The sequence below is a fragment of the Peromyscus eremicus genome, chromosome 1, assembly GCF_949786415.1.
Source record: "Peromyscus eremicus chromosome 1, PerEre_H2_v1, whole genome shotgun sequence".
In the NCBI taxonomy this organism is placed as follows: domain Eukaryota; kingdom Metazoa; phylum Chordata; class Mammalia; order Rodentia; family Cricetidae; genus Peromyscus; species Peromyscus eremicus.
In genome coordinates this window covers 161639896-161666238 of record NC_081416.1, presented here as the reverse complement: position 1 = coordinate 161666238, position 26343 = coordinate 161639896, and the positions used below count along the sequence as shown (strand labels likewise).

Genomic DNA, 26343 nt, shown 5'->3' with positions numbered 1-26343 from the left:
CTTAAGGGGAAGAATGTCCTTTGCTTTATGTCTGTGTGGATTTGGAAAAAAATATCTGTGTGCTGTAGCATCATGATTCCTGAAAGACGTTTAAAAGAGCCAGTTCGCATTCATTGAGACTCTCAGGAAAGGCTATTTGATTTGATTTGATTGTATGAAGTACAGTGTCTTAGCTACTTTGGGCTGCTGTAAGAAAATGTCTTATACTAAGCAATTTATAAAGAAGAGAAATTCATTGCTCATTATTCTGGAGGCTGGGACTTGCCTTTCCTCGTGCGTAGCATCATCTCTGTATAGACAGTAGAATAGAAAAAGGCTCCCTCAAGTTTTCCTGTTAGGATAACACCATTCACAGTTTCATCCACTTGTATGTCTTAATGACCTGTCAATATGACAAAAGTGAAAATTAGGTTCCATGTGCCTTGCTGAGGGATAGAGATGTGCAGACCACACTGTACAGCACACTGGGATGTCCTATACATATTCTTGTCATGCCAGCTACTGGGCAAGAATGAACTGCTTGGCTGATGCAATTCAAGAACAATCATGAGATCTTATATTTGAAGCCAACAGAGGCCAGTAACCTTTTTCCCAACAGAAACCTGTGCATGTAATATAAGACACAGATAAACGGGAACAGAAAGGATACTGGCATTTAACAAGGACTCCACACAGCTCTCAAAAAGTCTGCTTTGGTGGAAGATTTACTACAAAAGCATCAGCTTTAAGTTCCTTGGCCTTTGCAAGGAGTTTGCTTAGCTTTCTCGCTTGACCTTCACTGTGGCATTGACTCCTCTTCCAGAAGGTTCTCTGAGATCTGGGGAGATGTTTATTGTTAGAGTCAAGAGCACCCCTTGGACTTTATATGGTGCTACTTTCCTTTTGCTTTAAAAAAATGAGATTTATGTGAGTTAGTGCTGGGAGCCATCCCCGGCAGTGGATGGGTCCTGCAGAGGATGTAAGGAGTCGGTGGTGAAAGAAGTGAGCCAGGCCATGGTGGTGAGAATCTTGTAGCCTGACTGACTAGAAGCCAGAGTGTTTCTGTATTTATACAGAATTTAGTTAGCAGGGATACATTCATGATGTTCCAAAACATAGATCATATCATTTTTGGTTTTGGACATGTGTTTCACTTCCTTTTGCTCATCTTTTAGTCATCATTAATAAACTATGACAGAACAGAGTTATCATTTCCAATCATTTTCCCTCAAGTTTTGACATCATTAATAAACAGAGTTATCATTTTTACTCATTAACCCCATAACCCAATTTTTGAGAATCTAGAGGCATATGACAGCCTGTGCTCAGGCTGGTTGTTTTGACTGCTTCAAGGACACTAGACCAAAACAAAATCTTCAACCTCCCTGGGCATTTTGCTATGTCCCAAGCAGTGTATTATTAACTCTTAGTGGTCAGAATGCCCAGGAAAAATCCTCAGGCTAAAGCTGCTGCAGTTATTATTCAAATTCTGGCATAATACAATCAATATTCATATTCATATCCTTATAGAATTTGTCTATATGTCTAATCTTGGCATTCTGTTGTTCCTTGGTCATATGACATTATAGTGGCTCTACATGAGCTAACTTCTAAGAGAGGAAGGTCCTGACATCTCGTACTTTTATCATCTTTCCACTCCATACTTTACTTATCAATATGTCTCTATGTAGGGCAGAGTTGTATGTCACATAATTGTCTGAATGTACAGTGGGAAGAGGCTTATAATCTGAACTGTGGCCATCTCCTCTATCCCACCGGATCTTGTTGACCTTTTTGAATTCACTTTGTTTTGAATATCTTGTTCCAGTGTAAGTATAGGGACAAATGTTTCAAGAATGTCTCATAGCCTCATGAAGAGACCTCTGGCTTCTTCTTTATGTGTCACAATCTCCAAGGCATAAGGAAGACCTTCAAGTAGATAAGGATATCTCCCTCAAAGTGAGGGGGGGATAGTATGTTCAGGACTTTCCTGGGTAAGCTTAGAAGCAGCATTTCTGGGAAAAGGCATAAATGATTCATAAGGAATTTTCCATCCATCCAATATCCTCAAATTGTACAACTATTAAAAGTGCCCCAAGTATGTAACAGGTAGAGATGAGAACCAAAGGTGGCATGGCAGCCATCATGTGACTCAGCTCTGCTGGATCTTTGTCAAGCAGCTGTGCTGGCTTTATGACTTCTGCCATTCCATTCAGATATGGCTGTGCCAAGTAAGAATGACTCTCTGTCCTTAGCCACCTGCACTCTTTTCCCTTTTGCACTTACAATCTCCACTTCCTCTAATTCAGTTCATTATTGCTATCAGTCCACCAGCTGGTGTCTTATCTCTTTCCAAGGAACAAAGAGGGGCACTGGGTTCCACAATTATTTAAGGGGATTTCACTGAAAGGAAAGAAATTTTCAACTAAAATAGATCTTAAAAGTAGAAGGAGATGCTGTATCATTGAATAGAAATTCTTAAAACTCTTACCATTACTTAAGAATGTTAGGCATCAATGTAATGCATCGTATCTTCCCATAGATCAGCCACATCTAGAAATAAAACAGTTTGCAGTTTCTCTCCTTAGGGTCTTGATATCTCAGACACATCTCTAGGCATTAGAGTTTGAGAGGACAGAATTCCACACTGGGAGGGAGAACAAAATTAAAAGGGCTTCTTTTCATATGCCTTTCCATTTTTACTACGACTGGCAATCTTTCTCAAAATCTAAGAACACATCCTTCATTATAGATCCTTCTTCTAGAAAGATCACTGCTTCATGTCCTGGTGTTGAACCCCTCTTACCTGAAAAAAAAATCTGTATTTCATGAGCAAGACATAATGTGTTAATTGTTTTTCAGGAAAACAGTCTGACTTCTAGCAAGACAGATATGAATGGTTTGTTTTTCTTATGAGAAAGCCAGAGTGGTAAAATCAGACACTTGGAAACAACTGAAATGATGGGAAACAGGGCTTACTTTTTTGTGACTAATGGCCTAAATTGTGGAATTCACTCCAGTACCATGAAAACACCTCTTCCTCCTGTGTTTCTTCATATTCAGGCCATGACAGGAGGCAGGGCTGAGGACAGCAGCTGCAGAGGGAGATGAGACATTGCAATGAAGAGGGGGAATCACATCCATGGAGTTTTTTTCCTTCCAGATCTTTAGATCACAACAGGTAAATGGTGAGCACCACATGCAGAGACAGATGAGTGGGAGGCAACTATAACCCTTCCTGTTTGTGAGACACTGCCCTGAAGAGTCTGTGAAGACATGGCCCACAGTGATAAATGTCTGAGAAGAAGAAAGAGGGATTCAATTAGAAACAGTTCAGATTGCATTATAAAAGAAAATACTATTAGCTGAGGAGGGACCTGCTGAAAGAGAAGGCTAGATAGAAGTCTGAGATGGTATTCCTAGGACAGGAATACCTCAGTTATAAATAATATCCATGACCATTGTGTAACTGTACCTCATTTTCATTATCCATTTTTCAATTACTTTGCTGTTAAAAGAAATAACATCATGAAATTTGCAAGCAAATGGATGGAACTAGAAAAAGTTATCCAGAGTGTGGTAACTCAGACCCTGAAAGATAAGCGTGGTATGTAGTCACTTATAAGTGGATATTAGCTGTAAAGTAAAAAATAACCATGCTACAATCCACAGCTCCAGAGAGGCTAGGTAACAAGGAGGAAACAATAGGAGGTGAATAGATCTCCCTGGAAAGGGGGAAAGGAATAGATTTTGTGGGTGGACTGGGGGAAGGTGGGATGGGAATGGGAGGGAACAGGTGGGGGAGTGCAGAGAGAGAGGACTGTGAGAAATGCATGGAAGTGAGGGGCATATCGGGAATGCGGCAGAAACCTAGTGCAATGGGAACTCCCAGGAATCTACAGGAGTGAAAACTCCTAGTAATGGGGGTTAGAGTCTGAACTTGCCATCTTCTGTAACTAGGCAAGGCTTCCAGTGGAGGGACTGGGACACCAACATGTAGATGTAACCAACCATCTTATTAAAATAAGAAACACAGAACCAATGCAAAGAAGAAAGCCAAGAGATCAGAGCTAAGAGCCTTACCCGCCTGCTGCAGCTAGCCTCTTCAGCCAAGAGACCTCTCCGAAAGAGATCTACTTCCTGTCTGTTTGTCTTTATATAGACTTTCTGTTCTGTCTTCTCATTGGTTGTAAAACCAACCACATGACTGCCTCGTCACTGTCTGTTGGCTGTATCCTTGAATACACAGAGATCTACCTAGCTCTGCCTACCAAGTGCTGGGATTAAAGGCGTGCACCACCACCGCCCAGCTTTTTCTATGGCTCTAATAGCTCTGACCCCTGGGCAACTTTATTTATTAACATACGATTAAAAATCACATTTCAGTACAAATAAAATACCACCATACCAACACAGCCACAGAATCCTTCCACCCACAATTTTTCCTACCTGCAAGATGTGCTGGAGTAAAGGTGGCACAGAACATGTGGGAGTGTGAAACCAATGACTAGTCCAGCCTGAGACCCACACCACAAAAGAGCGCCCATGTTTGACACTGTCTGGAGGGCCAGGAACCAGGGTCTGGATAGCCAAAAAACTAGAATAGAGTCAAACAGTTCCTGGGGATGGGGAAGTCAATGAAATGATTCCTTATGATACTCTGATATACTTGTAGAGGATAGCATCGTTATTACCAGAGAAGCTTCATTCAACAACTGATGGGAGCAGATGCAGAGACCCACAATCAAGCATTAGACGGAGCTCGGGGAATCCTGCAGAAGAGGGGAAAGATTGTAGGAGCCAGAAGGGTCAAGGATACCACAAGAAAATGGCCAACAGAATCAATTAACCAGGGCTCATAGAGGCACACAGAGATTGAACCAACAATCCGGGAGCCTGTATGAGTCTGACCTATGTCCTCTGCATACATGTTATGGTTATGCATTTGGATGTTCTTGTGGGACACCTAACAGTGGGAGCGAGGGCTGTCTGTCACTGTTTTGCCTGCTTTTGGGACTCTTTCCCTCCTACTAGGTTGCCTTGTATGAGCCTTAATATGAGGGGATGTGCCTAGTCTCATTGCTACATATGTCATGTTTGGTTGATAACCCTGGGAGGCCTGCCCTTTTCTGAAGAGAAACAGAGGAGGAATGTGGATCTGGGGGAGAGGGGAGGGGTCTGGGAAGAGGGAAGGGAAACTGCAGTTGGGATGTAATATATGAGAGAAGAATGATTAAAAAATGGGGAAAAAATCTATGACCTTATAATTAAGTATGTGTGCAAATGAGGATGTTTGAGTGGAATCAAACCCTAACGCCTAACAGTATTAACTTCTTTGTGATCTTTGGTTCTTTCATCTTATTATCTGTTTCCTGTTTCAAAATAACCAAATCAAGCCTTATTATAAGTACTCAGGGCTATATGAGTTGAAGATGTACTTTTCATTTCTAAAACAGTATGTTAGAGAAAACAATGTGTCCCACAGTACACATTACACTTTGGGACAGTAAAAGATTTCTGCCCCCCTCCCCCAGGAGTCCAGACATATGAAGCCAGAAAATAAGGGTAAATCACTCAATAAATAAATACTGCTTCTATTCAAAGGATAACACAAAAAGACTAGATAAAAGTCTGATGAAACACTGCCTGAAGAGTTGTTCCTGAGAGGGAAAGCAGAAGCAATGGGAACTTTATTTTTAAATTATCTATCATCTATGTATCTATTTTCATATAATCATAGTCTCCTTATTTATTACTACATACAGTATACAAGGCAAACACATTCAGGTTAGCCCCACCATGCCTTATGTGTCCTTACAGTTCCACTTATAACAACTATAATTTCCCTAGATCTTTCCATTTTACTGAATTATGAGTTCATCTCAAACATGTAACACTCTTATTACTCCTAGATTTCTGTGTCCAACACAAAAGATGTGTCAGAAAGAAGAAGCAGACTGAACTGCTTATAAGAGGAATTATACTGACTGGTCCTTCTACTAAGAGGTCAGTAAATGGTTGGGGCACACACAATCAATCAATCAATCAATCAATCAATCAATCAATCAATAAACAAACAATCCAGGCGATTGAGAAGAGCAATTCTATGACATACACCCAGTCTAACGGAGTCAGGAAGTGCAAGGCTCACATATAAAGCCTGCTGCAAGTCAGTTGCAAGGCTCACATATAAAGCCTGCTGCTAGTCAGTTCAGTGCAGGGTGTTCTATTAGACAGTGTGTGTGTGTGTGTGTGTGTGTGTGTGTGTGTGTGTGTGTGTGTGTGTGTGTGTGTATGTTTGAGGCTCCACAGGCCAGAAGAATCTCTAAAGAGGATCACAGTTCTGAAATGGTCCTAAAGAGATCCCTGCTCAAAATTATTTCTCCAAGTAATACATGTCACTTTTTAAGAGATAAAATTTGAAGTGGCTAACTACTACTAGAACTACCATCACCAAACTTTTTTACAATGCCATATTACAATCATCAAAATAATAAGGTTCTAATATTCACAGAGCATTACAATACTACCACACCGTTGTTTTTACCCCATAGCACTAATTCACAAGTAGTCATCACTATTGCAATGTTATACAGAAATAAATACAACTGGTGTATTTACTTTCTGTAACTGAATTCATATCACCCAACTTTTATCTCAGAGTCACATGCCCTGTGTCAAATTCATGGATGCCTTGTCATTTATATCCAGCCATGCTCCCTTGCTTTCCCAACTTCTATATGTGCTCTCCTTTGGCCATTATCATCTTATATTTGTAAAGTTATCATTTTCTGAAAATTTTAATTTGAATTGCTCATTGTAGATTTTTCACTCTAGAATGCAGGATGCAAGTTCTTTGAGGACAGAGGGGTCGTTTGCTAAATGTACTACTGCCCAGCCAGAGAATAAAGCACTGTGATAGACAAGAGGTCCCAGTGAATGAACAACTGAATGGTTTCATTGTTAATCTGTTGATAGATGAGAATTCAGAGACTCCAGACTTCAGTAGACTGCACACTCATGTTGATTCTGCCATATTTCATGCAAAGCTTCCTACATCACAATCATGGACCTCTTCTCACACAGCACCAAACTCTCAGTTACTGAGAATTCTTGTCTAATCAGATCAAACCCAGGACTCCAGGTGAGAGGGAATTGACAGTAACCTTCTACTCTCAGCATCCAATCCCATCCCGGGTGGATCTGACTCACAGCAGGAGATGCCTGGCCTCCTTAGATCCACTGGTCTACCCCACACACCCACCAACAAGAAAACACCAGTCTCACCTCTGACCTGCAACACTGCTGAGCACCCATATTGGAGGCTGAGTCTATGGTCCTGTCTCAGTTGCATTTTTCACTGTGCATCACTGTCCTGTATCTAAAGTACCCACTAATAACTGCAAGTGAATACATGGAGGTCATGCTTATTCTCTTGGCTAAAGCTTGTATTTCCTTCTGGTTTAGCTAGTAATATAAGAAATACACACACACACACACACACACACACACACACACACACACACACACTTTGTCTATATAAGAAACAACAAATTTGTGACATTTTTCCTTTTAAACAGGAAGACCCAAGGACACCTCTCCATGTAAAAAGTCAAGATGAGAGATCAGAAGCTCCTTTTTCTGTCCACATCCCTGATTCTGCATCACAGTAAGCAACCATGAGCCCTTCTTTCTGCCCCTGGCTTCCTCAACTTAGCAATATTCCTGTTAAAGTTTTTGTTTTCCTCTTTTTGACAGATGATTCTTATCTGGACAGAAACTACTGAGAGCAAAATAGAGCCAATATTGCTTTTCCACAGCTATGCTGTCCACACTGGAGAGCTTGTATCGAATACTTTAACCGGATCACACTTGGTCTCATGTCTGAAATTCTTCCAAAGCCCAAACTCAGTGAAAGCTTGTAATCTGTCTATGGAGACCAAAAACATACTGATAGATTGTGTTATACACGCACTCGAAACAGTGAGCAGAAAATTCTTCCAGTATAAATGACATTTTCATAATGTCTGTCAAGCAACTCCTTGAAATTGTAAAAGCAGTTTAAATGATTGTTAGTGTCTGCTATCTCCCTGGCTGAGCACTGTCCTCGGTAGCAATCGAAGTCAAAGGATTAAGAATGCACGCACATCCACTGTGTATGGTCTTTGATGAAGGAGCAGATCTACTTCACTTGTTTTGGCAGATTTGAAGAAAGTTGCAGTCTATGCTGTGTGTGCCAGGGGTTATCTATCTAAATAGAAGAAAATCCAGACATTTTTAAGCATTTATCTTTTCAGTTGGCCATTCTAATCTTAGTCCTTACCCTTTCTTAATAATTACATGTTTTCCATAAAAGTATACTGTTTCAAAAAAAGGGAAAACAAATTTGAGTGGGAAGTCAACATTGTGTGTGAATGGTGCTAACCAAGGCAGAGACCAAATTAAAGATCACAGCTACAGAGAATGTCTGCAGATGTTAGAAGAAACAATTTAGTCAATGGACGCAGCCATCATATGCTAGGACTGCAGACAGCAGACTTCATGCTCAGGGTTAAACCCCACTCTACTTTTGGTGGAAAAAAATCAAGAATTCAGAAGTATAATAATAATTAAATAACGGGAATAGAAATGTATTTACATTTCACTCTATTTGTGCACTGAAACATCAAACCCAAATCCTCCCTCCAGCTCCAGAGATGACAAACCAGAGCAGACACAGATGACGAGTTTAGGGACAAAGGGGAAGGACACAGACGTCAGCTCTGAAACCTGCCTTTCTCATAACTCCAGCTGTTGATACATATTGAAAGGATCGATATTTCTCTGAATTAAATTTAAATGGAGAACATCATTATGAAATAAGCAGTCCAAGTGGAAGGTTTTTAATTTAAACCTGAGTATAAATCCAGAAATTCATTCCATCTTTCTGGACGTCAGTTCCTCTCTAACTGGAAAATACTATGATGATCTCCAGTTATATCTACTTTCCTACAGACAACATAACTTCAGTCTTCTTTGTGACTAATGAAGCCACACTGTGCATATATACTGTGTTTTTTTAGTCATTCATCTATTGATGGACACCAATACTGACCCCATAGACTGCAGTTGTGAGGGATGCTGTGATAAATATGGATGTGCAGGTGTCTCCCATGAAAACCAACCTCCATTGCTGGGTGTATACCCAGGAGTTGTGGCTGGGCCATATGATAGCTCTATATTTTTTATTTTAGAGAAACCACTCTACTGATTTCTCTCATGCTGGACTAATTTGCTTTTCCAAGATTGTGTACAAGAGGCTTTATTCCCTGTACCTTGGACATTTGTAGTTTTTTTTTCCTTGCTAGCAATGCAGAATGGAGAGAGAGAATTTCAGTGTGGGTTTGATTTGTGTCTCTCTGATGGCTAAAGATGAAAACAATTTCACATTTTTATTGGCCATTTCACTTCATCTAAAGTGTCTGTTCATTTTCCTGCTTATTTATTGGATTATTTACTCTTCTGGCATTTAATGTTTGGGTTCTTCTCTCTGCCTGATGAATTGCTGGCACAGAACTTGTGCCATCCTGTTGTCTGTTTCTGCAATGGTTGAGTTTCCTTAGCCATGCAGAATTTCTCAATTTGATGTAATTGCAATTGCCAATCATTATTGCAGTCATTCAGATTATCCCTTCCTCTCCATATACTTCTCCCGTGTTCCTTCAAATTTCTTGTTTTTTCTTAAACTAGGATTTGAACAAAGTGATAGATAAGGACTTAGTTTCATTCATCTACAGGCTCCAAAGCTACACAGAGAAACCCTGTTTGGAAAAAAGCCAAAAAAAGAGGGGCTTGTGTTAAGGCAAAGAGTCTTACATAAATTATTCTAGACTGAATTATTCCTATATTTCCCATAACCACCAAAGAGCTTATAACTCAATTTGTTATTAATTCCTATAATACACAGATGCACACAAATATATATATGTATATATATATATATACACACTCATATATTTATATACATACATACACACACTCTTATTTCTACTTTGTCCCTCTGAATTCTCTATAAACTACATTCTCTATATTAGTAGTTGGTTCTATGATTATTGTGAATAGCAAAGTCTGCGAATGTGGAAGTCTCTCTAGAAAACAGCATAGCATTTGTTGACATCCTCCTTCTGTTTCCCTCAAATCACATGGAAAATGCTCATATTTAATACAGCATAAATGCTAGGTGTATGGTTGTTATACTGTGTTCTTCAGAGAATAAGATTTGTAGGAAAATGCCTTTACTTATTTAGACACAATTTATTTTTCTGAAAAGTTTTCATCCTCTCTTGTCTGAATTCATGGATAAAGACAAAGATATAAAGATCTGATGTATGTTCAGTCTGTCCACACTGCAAAGTTATGAATTATTAAAAGAAATACCAGCATTCTTAAAACAGTATTGAAACTGTGGCAAATAACTGTTTTGAGCAAGGCCTTCAGTGCTTAATGCAGATAAATTAATCAAATCAGAACCAAGTCTTATAATTACAATCTCTTGACTTAACACCCAAGGCTTATCACAGGCAGAAATAAAGTAGTCAATAAAGTAGTGTGTCCGTGCCTCCTGTCCACAGACAGATAAAGATCTCACAAGCCTCTAGTCCTGTTGTTGGCACCAAGTCAATCCCCTTCCTCCACTCTGATCACCTTGCCCATAAACGTCTGCCACCTTTCTCTATCTTGGCCACATATGAAGTCAAATCCTGGGGAAATCTTTCTGGAAGGAAGAAAAGAATTCTCAGTCTATTTATTGCTTAAGTAAAACCAGACACTCCACAGAATGCTGTTTCAAGAATTCCCACAAGGATGACCCCAGCTTAGACTACTAGCAATAGTGCAGAGGGTGCTTGAGCTAGTCTAACCTAGTAATCAGATTGGAGAATACCCTAACTGTCATCATAGAGCCTTCACCCACTAACTGATGGAAGCAGATGCAGAGATCCACAGCAAAGCACTAGGCAGAGCTCAAAGGAGCACAGTTGAAGAGAGAGAGGGAGGAGGGATTCTGTGGACAAGGGACATCAAGATCGTGATTCAGAAACCTAGAGACAACTGAACCAAGCTAGTAGGAACTCATGAACTTTAGACTGACAGCAGCAGAGCCTACATGGGACTGGACTAGGCCCTGTGCATAAGCGAGACAGAAGATGAGAGGCTATGGATTCCTTCAGGGTAATATGGACCAGGTTTGATCAGGCAAGACCACCTGAAACTTGACAGGTGATATCTATCATCAAATGTTACTGCTGGTCTTCCCAGGACTTGGTCATTATCTTAAAATTTTCTTTTTGGAAACTTAAGGATACTTCATCCACAGACAGCAGAAAAAAGTATAGAGAAAACTACATCCACATTCCAAAGAATTGGGGGTGTGGGTAGCTGTTGGTTATTTGGTGGGTTGTAGATGTTTGTTATCATTTAGGAGAATATTGTATATTGATATAAACTTAGTTTTTTGTTATACTGTATATGTGTTTCTACTCTTGTTTAAAGGATTTTGTATATTGGTAAAAATTTAAGCTTATTTTTGTTACAACATATTATATATCTGTTTCTATTCTTGTTTAAGGTATTGTACCTATGCAGTTTACTTAAAAATGTAAGTTAAAGTTCTACTTTTTGAAAGCTGTTATTAAAAACTATATAGGATAATCAGGAAACATAGGTTAGTGGTTAGTCATTTATAACAATCAAAATTGTAGAGATGTTAGGTATGCTTTCCAGATCAAATAGAGACATATTTTAGATAGATAGATGGTCTTCAAACTTTTCAAAGACCTACAGAATATGGCATTTAAAATGTTTTGTTAAAGTTTTTCATGACAATGAGACTCATCTGTTCCTGCCAGCACCAATTTTCTTCAGAGAAGATGACAGGCATTGAAGAAACTCCTTATAGAGTTTGCTTTCATTGTGGCAAGGAACTGGGCAAAAAACCTGTTCTTGCCTTTGACTGCTGAATATATACTGTGCCGACTGGATATGCAGGACACAGAACAAAGTAACTGTTAAACTTTGCCAAAACAAGGCAGAACAGACCTTCAAAATTCCTACTTCACAGAAGAGTCAGTCACATATTCTGCAGGACACAGAGGAAAGCGACTGATAAACTTTTCCAATACAAGGCAGGACAGTCCTTCAAATTTGCTGCGTCACTGAGAAGTCTCCCAGATACTATGGGGAAGTAGGCTGAAGGTGGATGCCCCAATGTTGCAGAAGGAACTTTGGGTGACTGTCCAGGCAGTCAGATGACTCTGTCATTGCGAGAGATTTGGAAGTTGTTCGCAATCACTTTATGTTTACTCAAATAATGTTGTCCTGTCATTGCGAGAGATTTGGAAGTTGTTCGCAATGCACTTTTTGTTTACTCAAATAATGTTGTCCTTCTGGGGTCTTTGATGGTATTGAAGACTAGGTAGTTACAGCTGCAGTTTTTCTTAGTTATGATAGAAAGTAAGTTAGGTGTAAAACTTTGAATTCACTAAGATAGGTGTGGGAGCCCATTCTCGGGTTCCTCGTGGCTTTACCCAGCAGGTCCTCATAGAGGATGATTAGACCACGGGCCTGAGTGCAGGTGTCTGAGATGGTCTGCACTTGGCTGTGCTGGGAGAGGAGGTCTTTTGCTCCACCCCTTGGTGTCTCTATAAAAACCCTGGGGCAGAGACAGTCGGGGCCCCTTGGAATAGGTTCCAGGCCCTCTCGAGGCTATCCTTTATTTTCTATCTGTTTATCTCCGCGATACTCTCCGCAATAAATCCTTCTATCTAATATTTCCTGCTGCTCGCACTCAAGAAAACTCTGGGGAACTGTGGGGGGTGGTTGGGTAAACGCCCTACAGATAGGATCGATAATGCATTATTTTCTCTGAATATACTAACTACAAATGGACAGAATATTGTAAATTAATTCTTACTTGATAACTGTTTTTGTTATTCTACTATGTTAAATTTAAAACCTTTCATTTCAGCCAGGCGGTGGTGGTGCATACCTATAATCCCAGCACTCGAGAGGCACAGCCAGGCAGATCTCTGTGAGTTAGAGTCCAGCCTGGTCTACAAAGCGAGATCCAGGACAGGCACCAAAACTACACAGAGAACCCCTGTCTCAAAAAAAACAAAAAACAAAAACAAGCAAACAAAACCTTTCATTTCTGTTTAAAAGGGGGAAATATAGTAGAATATTATTTTTAAGGTGTGTTACTTTTGTTTATGTTGCATTTGTTTAACTCTGTGAAGCTATGTTACTATGCCTGTCTAAAACATTTGATGGTCTAATAAAGAACCGAATGGTCAATAGCAAGGCAGGAGAAAGCATGTGCGGGGCTGGCAGGCAGAGAGAATATATAGAGGAAAAAATCTGCAAGAAGCAGCCAGAGGAGGAGGAGGACATCAGGGGCCAGCCAACCAGCTACACGAGGAGCAACAAATTAAGAGTAAGAGTTATAGAAGTAAGAGAATGGAAAAAGCCCAGAGGCAACTTATTCCAGTGGGATAAGTTAAGGAAAGCTGGCTAGAAACTAAGCCAAGCTAAGGCTGGGCATTTTGTAATTAAGAATAAGCCTCTGCATGTGATTTGTTTGGGAGCTGCATGGCAGATCCCCCAAAAGAGCCAAAAATAAACAACATTATACTCTAGCCAGAAATTTAGTAAAAGACTCAGTAGGTTCCTGTCTTACATTTTTGAAACTTGTTGTGCCTCTGAAGAGGACTCAGCCTCCCAAGCTCTTAGGGCACATAGATAAACTTGGTCAAAATACTGAGGAGGTCCAGGAGCCTGCTCAGCAGGTGATGAGGTGCTCAACAGATAATGCTCCTTCACCTTGTAACATATTCATATTCAATGGTAAGCCTGAGTTTTGATTTCTCTCAGCCTGAAGTTCATATTGATCATAATTATGTACCTCCCAAGTCAAAACTGCTGAGGACTAGTGTATACTCAGGACAGCTGCTTATACTCATCTGGCTTATTTAAATTCATGTCTATAGATTCTAATATTGTATTACATATGGAAATCAACATCTTTCATCTCAACAAGCAGCCCCAAAATGCTGAATGGTTTTAAGTTCCTGCAGATACCATGCTAAAGTCTAAGGAGGATAAGTCACTGCAAAAGCCAAGACTTTGGATTGTTCATTCAGCCAACAATCAACACAACTTGCACAAAGCTGTGAAAAAAGAATCTGAATGTGGTGATGGCTGAGATTCACTTTCTAAGCTATATTGCTCAAGCAATGCATTCAAGGATGGGCAAAAATTTGGCATCAAGAGGAGGCCTTCACTCCCATCACCTTTTGGTGCCTTACTGACTTCCTCCTTCTTGTCAGATGCATCCTCTTTTGTGGCACCGCCAGAATTTATATCAGTGCCATCTTGATTTCTGCCCCGTTCTTATTTTTCATTTTCCCTATCTCAAACTGCCACTAGAAACGCTTGTAGTGTCTTAAGTATTTTCTCTCCCCTAGGTAGGCACCCATTATAGCTGTAATAATAAAATAGAAAGATTCAGACAAGGAACGTCCAGTTCTGACTGTGTTACAGCTCTGAGGGGTATGTTTTCCCAATACAAGTGTGGCAGCTCTGAAGGGAAATGTTTCCCTAGTGGAAGTGTTACAACTCTGAGGGGAGAGGTTTCCCCTATGTAAGTGTTACAGCTCTGAAGGGAAAGGTACCCTGGCAGCCTGGAGCCAAGGAATACCACAAAGTCACACTGCACAACAAATCTCACCCAGGAGGATGGCTGCCTCTGCTCAGGAGAGAAGCTTCAGGGAACTGAACAGGAGACAGGCTTATACAGTTTCTTGGGGGAGGAATTTTCCCAGGATGGAGATTTCCAGGGTGGGAATTGGTGAGATTTCAAGCCAAGCCCAGGGATTGGTGGGATTTTGAGCTTTGGGACTGATGGGCTTTTGTGCTCAGGAAGGTGTGTTTTGGGGCTCAGGGATTCCTGGGTTTGGATTGGTTTTCAAACCCAGAAATGGGTTCTAATCTTTTAACCTATACTAACTTCCCATCTCCACATATTATTCAAAGCTCTCTGCCACAGCTCTAGATCAAAGAGCCCCTCTATAGAAAATCAAGGATTTATTTGTATGGACTCAGACAAAAACGTTTCTAACTCCAGCATTTTTACTTTGATTTCTCTCTTTTTTGGCAAGCACTTTACCACCTCTATCTGAGTTACTCTCTTACAGACAGAAAATTTCCAATTTTGCCCCCTGGATTCCTTGACTAGGGGGGTCCCAGGACAAGCATCTAATGGGACACCACAGGGGTGCAGACTCTTTAGCAGGCCAGCTACCCGGCTACCCGCACTACTTCAGAATTCAGTGTTCTGACTTTTGGCATACTCAGGGGCATGGTGTGCCATGCTTCTGATGTAGAAGCTCAGTGTGCCAGGCAGGCTGGCTGCCAGGTCTTGACTTCATTTTCTCCTGTAGAAAAGATTGATAAGACACACTTCTAAGCAGACTTTCTTAAGCCTATAACAGCAGACAATATCAAATGCAAGTTTTGTATTTATCTACTCTGAGTTGGGGGTGTCTCAGTCTGCTTTCTGTTTCTGTGATAAACACACGACCCAAATAACTTGGGAAGGAAAGGGTCTATTTTGGAAATACTGGCTGTCAGAATAACCACAAAGCCTTGGTGTGCGGAGACAGAGACATGCATTTGACACGAATGTCAGACCAGGCCCTAGCGTTTCTAAATCTAATTTTAACCAGATGCTAGGGGAGTCTTATGGTTATTAAAATCTGAGGCGCTCTTACTGAAGTGTTCCTGAGTGTCCTTGTCCTTGGACAGAAATGTGGGTCACGAGCGGCTGCCTCTGAGACGGGAATCGGTGGCGGTGTTCTCACCCTGCTGGCTCAGTGATACAGTACTGAGAGGTGGCTGACAGCAAACTGAAATGCTGATTTCAGGGCCTCAGAGGCCAGAATTCCTACACTCCCAACCGTTGTTTATACATGTGCGGTCAACGCCTAAGGGCTGTGAGGAGAGGAATTGAAAGCTGAGTGTTGCCTAAATAGACCAGGAGCTTCAAATCTGGACAGAGGAAAGCTGAATGTGCAATCTCTGTAGAGTCTCATCCTTGAACAAGTTATTTTTCACTGAACTACTATATTAAATATGAAACAAATCTGTGCAAGTTAATGTTTAATATCTGCTATGCTTATTCATTAAAAAATTAAACATTAAAGAAATTATTTTAGCTTCTCCCATTGCACCAGGAGTGTGGTAAGGTGACTTCTCTGGGGTATTCCGTTATTGCTTCAAGTGAAAGTAGAGTTTCAAGTAAAAAAGAGTCTTTATTTGGCTAAATAGAAAGAGACTGAGTAAGGAAAGAGGGGATAGAAGGAAAGAGAAAGACAGAAGTGAAGGATGGGGGGAAAGGAAGCATGGGAGGAAGGAAAGATAAAGGAAGGAAGGGAGAAGGAAAAACTGAGGCTCTCAAAGGTAATGAGAAAGTAAGTTTAGTCATGACTCACTCTAATGCATAAGACACAGCCATGTATTTCCTAATGGACATTTGTGCACATGTTCTGGGCTAGAGCTGTTGAGGAGTGTAGTATGAATCTACAGAACTCATAACACTGCAGGGGTTAGGCTTTGGAATATACTCTTGAGTTAGTAATTTTAGATAAAACTGTGCAGATGTCAAAAAACCTGAAGGCAAATAAAGATTGTGCATCTGAGCATCTAAGGGCATCTCCAAATCCAGCAAACACTAGATCTAGAGCTTGGCAGTCACAGTAGCATGGGGAAGTAGAGGACATCTCAGTCTGATGAATCAAAAAGTTTACAATTGTATAACTTGGTCTTCATGTGAGACTCCTAACAGTGAGAGCAGGGACTGTCTCTGACACTCTTTCTTGCTTTGGGACCCATTCCTCCTACTGGATTGCTTCATCCAGCCTTAATAGACGAGGAGGTGGCTAGTCTCAATGCAATTTGATATACAATGCCTGGCTAATATCCATGGGAGGCCTGCCTGTATCCAAAGTGAAACACTGGAGAAACTAAGGTTAAACATAAAGCCTTAGACTCACAAATATAAGATAGATAGGGTACCTTTTTTAATTTTGCCAAATACAAATACAATAGCTATTATAACTATAATTCTTGCTTGATAACTGTTTGTTACATGTAATTTTACTATGTTAAAGTTAAAACCTTCCTTTGAATAGAAAGAAAAGGGGAAATGATGGGTGATGTTGTTCTATATGCTGTGATTGTGTTGCTCTGATTGGATGATAAATAAAGCTGTTTGGTCAATGGTGAGGCAGAATAAGGTTAGGCGGGACATTCCAACTAAAGGAAAAGGAAGGAGAAAGGCAGAACAAAGAAGATGCTGGTAACTACCACCTGGAGAAGCAAGATGTAAAGATACTGGTAAGCCACATGGCAAAGTGTAGATTTATACAAATGGGTTAATTTAAGATATAAGCACTAGCTAGTAAGAAGCCTGCCATGGCCATAGTTTAAAAAATAATATAAGCCTGTGTGTCTTTATTTGGGTCCAAGCGGCTCAGGATCAGCAGGTGAGAGAGATTTGTTCTGACCGAAGGCCAGGCAGGACACAGGAAAACTTTCAGCTACAATTAGCCATGGAATCCTCATGTCTATGGCCCATGAGACTCTGAATTCTCTCTCTTGCATCACTGGGAGAAGCAGACATGGAGGAGATCTATCACCAAGCTGCATGGCCACAGTCTACCCTCTCAGTTCTCCACTTTGCAAGAGATGGTTTTAGGAGGAAACCAGGAAAGGCCAGGAAATAGGGCCTAAAACAGCGACACTGCGAGGCCCAGCCCTGTTTAGGCCAGGCTGGCCACCCTACACTGAATGACCATCACCAGATAGGTATGGATTAGAATCTCCCTGTCTGCATTTGGAAGCAGGCTTATTTATCATGAGCTGAGTGCCAGCTCTGCCCACAGCCCAGGATCCACACTGATCATGAATGGAGGAAGTAACTGCATGAGCAAATTGGGGAGGGGCCACAGATTGGCATGACCTTCTCTGGGGCTCATCTGCCCCTGGTCTCCTAGCACAGTCAATCCCTGTTACCCAGGCTCAGTGTCCCAACAGTCTGTGTTTACCTGATGACTTCAGCAGCCCAGCATCATAGTTCCCTCTAGCATGGAAGTATTTGTCTGAATCTTTCCAGTTGGCCTCCTTCATGTCAGAGTAGGCTCGCCACATGCCCCCAGCCCCTGGAAGGGAAAGACAGTAGGAACATGAACTTAGAATCTAGGCCCATGCCTTAGAGAGGATGAAAGGGATGAAAAGAACTCATGGCTTGAGCTTGTGGTCAGAGAAGCCTGAGACCATGGTAGAAAAGAACATTGTCTAATCCTACTTGGTCTCTCTAGGTTATCACTGAGCATCACAAGGAGGTGATCTTGTGTTTTGTTAGCATGACCAGCATAGTGCACCTGTGATCTTCAGGTTATTACACAGCAGGGAGTGTTCAATGTAAAGAAGGAAGAAGTTATCACAGAACTGGATTTCACAGCTTTGGCCCTATTGGACAGTTGGGCCTCTTGTTTCCAGGGCTGATCTGAGGATTGAGTAAGGTTTTTAGCATCCTTGCCTTTTCCCAACATCTTTTGAGAGCATAATCCCCTGGTATGTCATGTAACATATGTCCAGACATTGAAAATATCCAATAAGTCACTGTCACATTACCCTTAACCAAAATAAGTGTTCAAAAATGAATTTAGGGCTTGAGCGATGGCACAGTGGTTAAGTGGTTATGTGGTCTTCCCAAAGACCCAGGTTCAATTCCCAGAAACCTAATAGCAACTCATAATTGTAAGTCCAGTTCCAGGGATCTGGCGTCCTCACACCAATGCACATTAAAATAAAATTAAATCAATTTTAAAAGGTTTTTTAAAAGAATAAATTTACATTTCTTAAGGACTTACAAGTATGAGTAGCCATACTAAAGGCAGAGAAGGGTACACACAGAAATCACTTCTGTACTGATTTCTAAGCAATCCATCTCGACAGTGTGCATGCACATCACTGTAAACAGGCACTTCTAGTCCTTCTAAACAGACTGTGCAGTGGGGTGGATGCTTGAGGAGGCGCTAGAGCCACAGTCCTCAGTGGTGGCTGTAGGTTCAGTCACATAGGGATTTACTGAAAGCTGCCATGACAGCCACACCCAAGATCAGTTCCTGAGACTCTAAGAGGACACAGGCTTCAGTAGCATTGAAGTCTACTGGGGATTTCACATGCTCCTAAGAAGTTCACATGGGAGACAGCAAGAAGGCACATCAACCAGGCTAGACTGGTCTCAGGCTCAGCCAAGTTCAAACACAGCTCTGCCACCTGCTGTGTTCAGACCATTACAGTCACTAGTACAAGATTTATATTTGTATGGCACCCTACAAAAACCCGAGAAAGTACATACCAAGGCAGTGGAAAAAAGCTTTGAAATAGTTGGCTGAACCCCACAAGCCATACTTCATCCATCAGCCTTACCTCGGTAAGCCTCACTAGTAAATGAAAGCCAGCTGCTGACCCCCAGGGCCAGGGAGCAGAAAATGAGGCCAGTGAGAAGGTTCATCCTGAAGAAATCAAAAGAGAATCTAGGAGACATGCCCAAATTTGTACCTCCCCCTTAAACATCTGTAATTCAGGAAGAGGCTAGTTGTCCATTCCCACTGCAACTCACTAGAATTCCAGTGGGACACCTAGGTGACCTTGCAACAGGACCTTCCTCAAAATCACAAGCCTTCAGTTATGATCCCATCAGCCCTGAACCAAGTCTGTCTGGGAGGACAGCAAGACAGCACTGATGGAGGAAGAGAGACATCGAGAGCAGATTGTCTCCCCCTACAGGAACCCACAATTCACTGCGAGGCATTTCATTTCCCACATGTCCCAGCAGCACAGCACAAACTTCACACCATATATATTTAGAACACAAAGATTAATTTAAAAGGAAATCACACTCTGGGACAGAAGAGCAGAAGTGTTTGTGTAGGTCAGTCCATGGAGTCATCTCTCACCTGAGTCCTGGAGAGTAGGTGATAGTCTGTGGCTGTCAGGGAGAGGATGCTGGTATTTATGTTGAGATTCTCCATTGAGGCCAAATGGCATGTGTGCCTGGCTGGGTTCCTGGAGAAAGTCCCACCATGTCATTTCCCATGAAAGACTACAAAGGAGTCTCCCTGGACTCCAGGATACTCTTTATTCACAGGTCAGCTTAACCAGAGGACACAGGACAGTTTTGATTTTTTTTTTTGATTGGCTGTTGGGTTAGGAAGGGTTCACTGGGGTAAGGAGGTTCTTTAAGGTGTGCAGAGACAGGTGTCATCTATCCAGGATCTAGCTTTCCTTGCTGTTGGCCTATGTGGAACTTTGGTAGGTAGAGTCAGATGTCTTGAATCTCTGCTCCCTAACAATGCTCCCATCTGTGATGGGGTGGGGACAGTTTTTCTAATGTTTGATCAGTCAGTCAATGCACATAGCCAGGTGGTAAAGGTGGTATATTTGAAGGCTGTCAGAATGATTGAAATGCAATAAAGTTGGTAGATTTCTTATGAGTATTCATTTATTCAGAAGCCATAATGGACATTGCTAATATATAGAAAATTATGATAGTTTGTGATTGAAATTATTACTTTATGTGTCCGTGGGTCCCCCAATGTGTGGGAACCTTTGAGCCTGAGTTAGAGCAAACCTCACAGACATACCCACTTGCAGCGAGTAGCCTACAGTCTGGAGAGTCAACCTGGCAGCAGAGTTCAGGAGCTGTAGGGCCTGAGAATTTTCCCCTCTTCAGCAAAGATCACAACATGTTAATTTCTCAAACACAATATCCAGAATTAAGACAGTAAACAGCAGAAAGAATTTTAAGCCACAGCTGGTAATCTGTGAATCAGGGAAAAAAACCAGGTGGCTGCAGAGTATGATCCAATTGGTGGACACCAGTGGCGTGTTCACCTACATGCATGCACTGCTTAAAGACAGGGATGTGCTCTGAGAGACGTAGAATCTTAGTTACTCCTTTATTGCCAAGACAAAATACCATAACTTAGAAACGTACAAAAGAATGATTTTGTACTTATGGTTTCAAAGGAATAAGAATTCATCATGGCGGGGAGACATGGCAGGAAGTGACAGGAAGTTTAAAGGCAGGCATGAAGTAGAGAGTAAACAGCAAATAAGATATAAAAACTCAAAACCCACCCCCAGTGACATACTTTCTATAGTAAGGCTCCAAATCTCAAAGGACCCACAATTGTCCTAACAGCTTTACCATCTTGGTTATTTATAGAGGGCATAGCTCCTCAATATTACAATATGGCAGAAGGCACCCAGGTCATGGTGGGCACATGCACCTGCACACAGCTAGACAATACAGGCTAATTCACCCATGTTGTCTCCAGGTACGACAAAGAAATAGTGAGTATCAGGTACATGAGGCTGTTGCTGTACAACAGGGAAGACTCTTGTACACTAACTTGGTTAACCAAAAGAAGTGCGTTGGAGTAAGTACAAACTAGGATTGGAGATATTCTTTACCACAATCAAAGCCTGTATAGAATTCTGTGTGCTGCGGTTTCATGTGAATGGCAGCACAGTAGTTTTCCATACAGCAGTGCCATCCACTTTTGAGCAGTACCTTGGTATATGGTGATCCCAAGGCTATGGTGTCAGCAACAGGAGTTCTTCTGCTCCATTATACTTTCATGGGTGTCAGTGACTAAGGTGTTGGGTTTTATCCCATGGCTGTTTAATCATAGGACAAGCATTTACTGGGTCTTTTACTTAACAGTCACTGAAGCAGATGTTGGACAGACAGTGGAGGCCAAGTCCAGCCTATGATTTCATGAATGTGAGACTTATAATGAGGGGATGGTGATGCATGCTTAAGACAACTCTCCTAGGTATTTAATAACAAAATGGGTAATAAATAGAAAAATATATGGAGTGTATATATAAACGTTCAGTTAAGGAACTATTAAAGCAGAGGATACATACAGCCTAAGATTGCTATCTCCCATGAAGAAAAAACAAGAAATAAAATAATTCAGAACAGGGGCTTAGCAGTCAAGTCCACTGTCCATTTCCTTCCCCCTTCTTGGCAGCAAACAGCCCATTACAGCCATGAGGGACAGAGGGAAGGGTGTCCCTCTTGAGCCTCTTCTCACAAGCCAGTCACACGTGTGCTGGTCTAAAGGAATAGACCCATAGCTCTGTTGAGATGTGTCCCTTCCAAAGCTGGCACCCACAGTGAAGGGTAAATCTTTTTGACCTGGTGAGTGAGAAGTACCCAGGAGTATCAGAAGAACCAGCAGGCCCTGTGTGTACAACTCTGCACTTCTCTCTTCTCCACAGTCTTCCTGCCTTCTGCGGCCTGCTGAGCTTTATGTGATGGAAAGAATCAGGGCAAAGGACACCACAGAGAGAGGGAAGATTCAGGCTCCACCCTACTGTCTGCAACAGTGACTGGAATCTGGAGTCTACCTGCAGTGTGGGCCAGCAGATAACTGCATCCTATACACAAATTGCTGGTACTCTCCTCTGAGAACATTTGTGAAAGGGATAGTGCGTTACAGAGTGCTCAAACCAAATTGTTCCTTGAAACCATAAAAATTGGTTCAAATCAAAACTCATTTCTAGACATAGTTTTTTTGGGTTCTTTCAAGACAGGGTTTTTCTGTATAGCCTTGGCTGTCCTGGAACTTGCACTGCAGATCACCACCAGTGCCAGGCTACAGATACAATTTATCAAATCATTTTTGAAGCTTTGTTAAAAGTCAAAGGATAAAGAATAACTCCATCCTATGCACCCAAACTAAACCTTCTGTACCTGGATCCAGGCACCCACCTAGGCTGGAGAAATGGCTCAGCAGTTAAGAGCACTGGCTGCTGTTCCAGAGGATTTGGGTTCAGTTAGCAGCACTCAGATGGTGGGTCACAACCATCACTCCCTCCAGTGCCAGGGCATCTGACACCCTCTTCTGGCCCAGAAGCACTAGGCATTCATGTGGCACACAGACATAGATGAATGAGGCAATTTTTTACTTTTGGAATTTATCATGCATAGTTGTTGTATCATTGGGAGAAGATGGAATTAGCCCCTCCCTCTCTGTGTTAAGGTGGATTGTACACAAAACATTCATCAATGAGTTCATTGGTCAGTAATTAGGTAGTTACTATTTTAGTCATTTTATTTATTTATTTTTATTATTTTTTATTTATTTATTTTACATACCAACCACAGCTTCCCCTCCCTCCTCTCCTCCCGTTCCAAACCCCAGCCTCCCATCTACACCCCTCCCCATCAACCCCTCCTCTATCTCCATTCAGAAAGAGGCAGGCCTTTCTTGGGCATGAATAAACATGGCACATCAAGTTGAGGAAGGACCGGGCTCCTCTCAAAGCATCAAGGCTGGATGAAGTAATCCCAGCATGGGGAACAGTTTCCCAAAAGCCAGCTAAGCACCAGGGACAGGTCATGATCTCACTGCTAGGAGCCTCCTCACAAACAGACCAAGCTACACAACTGTCACACACATGCAGAGGACCTAGGTCGGTCCCATGCAGGCTCCCTAACTGTTGGTCCAGAGTCCATGAGCTCCCACAAGCTCTAGTCAGCTGTCTCTGTGGGTTCCCCCCTCATGACCTTGACGCCCCTGGCTCATACATTTCCTTCTCCCTTTCTTCAGCAGGACTCCAGGAGCTCAGCCCAGTACTTGGCTGTGGATCTCTTCATCTGCTTCCATCAATTACTGGATAAAAGCTCTCTCATGACAATTAGGGTAGTTAGTCATTTTATTATATAAAAATCCTTGGTGGATTGTTGAATGTATTTTCAAGTGATTATGATATTTGTAAAAATTGATTCTGATAATATTTGTAAAAATGTACTAGAGATTATTTTTAAAGATTTGTTTTTATTATTTAATATGTACGTATGTATGTCTGTGTGAGTTTATGTACATCATACACATGGAGGAGCCTGCTGAGACAGGAGTGTTGATACCCTGAATCTGAGTTATGGGCAGTTGTGAGATGCCTAACGTGGATGCTGGGAACCAAACTCAGGTCCTCTGAAAGGGCAGCAAATGCTCTTAACTGTTGGGCCATCATTGCAGCCTGAGATTATTATTATTTTATCTTGTGAAAGAGTGAAAATGATTGGTATTCAAAAAGTTGCTATGGCTGATCATAAAACCATTTCTTCCCAACAATCACCAGGGATAATTTAAATCCAGACACTGAGGGTGGCCTGCTTTGTGTCGTGTGCTTATTTATTGGTCTCTGCAACATAAACACCCCCTGCACCTAGAGACTCAAGATTGGCCTTGGGTGTGGCCTAGCATGGTGACTCTCAGTGTCTCCTCAGAGGATCAGAACCTGCAGCCACAGCTGAGATCATTGCTTCAAAGCTCCTTCAAGACAGCACAGAACCTGTGCAGTCTAGTCCAAGGGCAGAGATGACAGTGTCACTGTGGTGCACATGCTCTCTGTCAGGACAGAAATCTTAGGGATCAGAGTCGATGCTCCCTGGGTGCAGCCCCCCTCTGCCTTCTGTGTACTAAGTCACCTCAGGATGGGACTTTCTAGCTGAGGGTAGCTGCCTCCAGAAACACTGGCCCTTGCTTGGAGGTGGCGTGCTCACAGGGCATTTTCAATGGCTGTAGAGACACTAGGTTGCACTACTAAGGAAATGTGCTTTGAGGTCCGGTGGCAGAAGCTGACGACTCTGTAGCAAACACTTCCACGATACTGAAGCTGACACAACCTGCTATGTAATGACACTGTGCTGCCTCATTGGCTGCTTCCCACCCAGGTGAGGGGCAGCTCACAGCAGCACTGTGGAAGAAAGGTGAACACAGGGCAGCTGGGTCCCGTAATGGCCCTCCTGAGTTACGAGGAGACGACAGTGAGGATCAGGAGATGATCTTCCATTCACGCTCTCAGCTGCTCTGACCACAGGCTCAAGGCATGAGTTCTTTTCATCCCTGTCTTCCTCTCTAAGGCATGGGCAGAGCTTTAAGGTTCATGTTCCTGCTGTCTTTCCCATCTAGGGGCTGGGGATATGTGGCGAGCCTACTCTGACATGAAGGAGGCCAACTGCAAAAACTCAGACAAATACTTCCATGCTAGAGGGAATTATGATGCAGCCCAAAGGGGACCAGGAGGAGCCTGGGCTGCTGAAATCATCAGGTAAACATAGATTGATTGGAAGACTGGACCTGGGTAGCAGGGCTTGACACTTCTGGGGGAAGTAGTAAAAGATTAGTTCTGGAGAGGGTCATGCAAATGTGGGGCCCCTCCTACTCTTGCTTATCCCAGTACTGGCTCCATCTATGCCCAGTGTAGACCCTGGGTTTGGGCAGTCAGCACACAGCCATGCTATGTGAGCCTGCTCCCAAATGTAGACAGGGAATGACTCTCATCATCACCAGTGTTTCTGGTGTTCAACTAGTGTGAGGTGACCAGTCTGAGCTGACCTCCTGCCTGGCCTTCCTGGGTTCCTCCTAAATCCATACCATGCAAATGAGAGAACTGGGGGTGTCTACTGTGGCCATGAAGCTTGATGATAGATCTCCTCCATCTCTGCTTCTCCTAGTGATGCAAGAGAAGGCTTTCAGAGTTTCATAGGCCGTGGACACGAGGACTCTATGGCTGACCAGGAAGCAAACAGATGGGGCCGCAGTGGCAATGACCCCAATCACTACAGACCTAAAGGACTGCCTCACAAATACTGAGCATCCTCCTTACTGCCTCAGGAGGCTGTGATGTGGGCCCTGAGGTCAGGGTCTGGGGTTCTTCATTCCCATGAACACTGGAGTTGCTTGGGAACACACAATAGTTATCTCACATGAATATGGACCAAGAGTTTCAAAACTGTGTTATTCTTGGAGTAGTAACTACTGCTTTAAAAGAGGGTAATAAACACTAACATGGAACTGGAGCTGAGCCTGAGTATCTGTCATTGAAGGACATTTCTGGGTTCACACAGGGCAGACAACACTCTCACAGAATCTGGCATGATCCCTTCTCTGGGCTCCTGTGCTATGGGTATGTTGTTATTTGCAGGCCTTTCGATGTCCAGTCACCTCTTCTCATACCACAGCCTTGTGCTCCCTGTCTCTGGGGACCAGGTACACAACCATAGGAGGACTTGCCCCGCAGCTATCACCTGATCTTGCTCACTCCTCAGCAGCACCGAGACAAATCCAGTATTGCACAACTTCTCCATCCTAAGAAATATTCCCAAGTAGTTTCCTCTCGTCTTAGGTCACTATTTCTGTGAGAAAATACTATGGCCAAAGCAACTTAGAGAAGGAACAGTTT

At 42.2% G+C, this 26343-nt stretch overlaps 2 protein-coding genes across 2 annotated transcripts; one reads left to right on the top strand and one right to left on the bottom strand.

The window, feature by feature from the left end:
- Positions 1 to 265: 265 nt before the first annotated feature.
- LOC131922710 (serum amyloid A-1 protein-like) lies at positions 266 to 19593 on the bottom strand. The gene is made up of 4 exons (XM_059277554.1): positions 19507 to 19593; positions 18117 to 18230; positions 2959 to 3074; positions 266 to 382 (listed from the first exon to the last, which is right to left on the bottom strand). The coding sequence occupies exons 1-3, from the start codon at positions 19589 to 19591 to the stop codon at positions 2977 to 2979; spliced, it is 297 nt and encodes a 98-aa protein (XP_059133537.1). The 5' UTR covers positions 19592 to 19593; the 3' UTR covers positions 266 to 382; positions 2959 to 2976.
- A 5473-nt stretch (positions 19594 to 25066) lies between these two features.
- Positions 25067 to 25754, top strand: LOC131922767 (serum amyloid A-5 protein-like). The gene is made up of 2 exons (XM_059277630.1): positions 25067 to 25209; positions 25616 to 25754. Exons 1-2 carry the CDS (start codon positions 25082 to 25084, stop codon positions 25752 to 25754), a joined length of 267 nt encoding a protein of 88 aa, XP_059133613.1. The 5' UTR covers positions 25067 to 25081.
- Positions 25755 to 26343: the final 589 nt, after the last annotated feature.

Excerpts from the sequence above, each read along its gene's own strand:
- LOC131922710 (XM_059277554.1), bottom strand. The coding sequence starts at position 19,591 with ATGAACCTTCTCACTGGCCTCATTTTCTGCTCCCTGGCCCTGGGGGTC. Across the intron at positions 18,231-19,506 it reads TACTAGTGAGGCTTACCGAG|GGGCTGGGGGCATGTGGCGA; the intron begins GTAAGGCTGATG and ends TTTCCCTTCCAG. Across the intron at positions 3,075-18,116 it reads TGGGCTGCTGAAGTCATCAG|CTGCTGTCCTCAGCCCTGCC; the intron begins GTAAACACAGAC and ends CTCCCTCTGCAG.
- LOC131922767 (XM_059277630.1), top strand. The coding sequence starts at position 25,082 with ATGTGGCGAGCCTACTCTGACATGAAGGAGGCCAACTGCAAAAACTCA. Across the intron at positions 25,210-25,615 it reads TGGGCTGCTGAAATCATCAG|TGATGCAAGAGAAGGCTTTC; the intron begins GTAAACATAGAT and ends TGCTTCTCCTAG.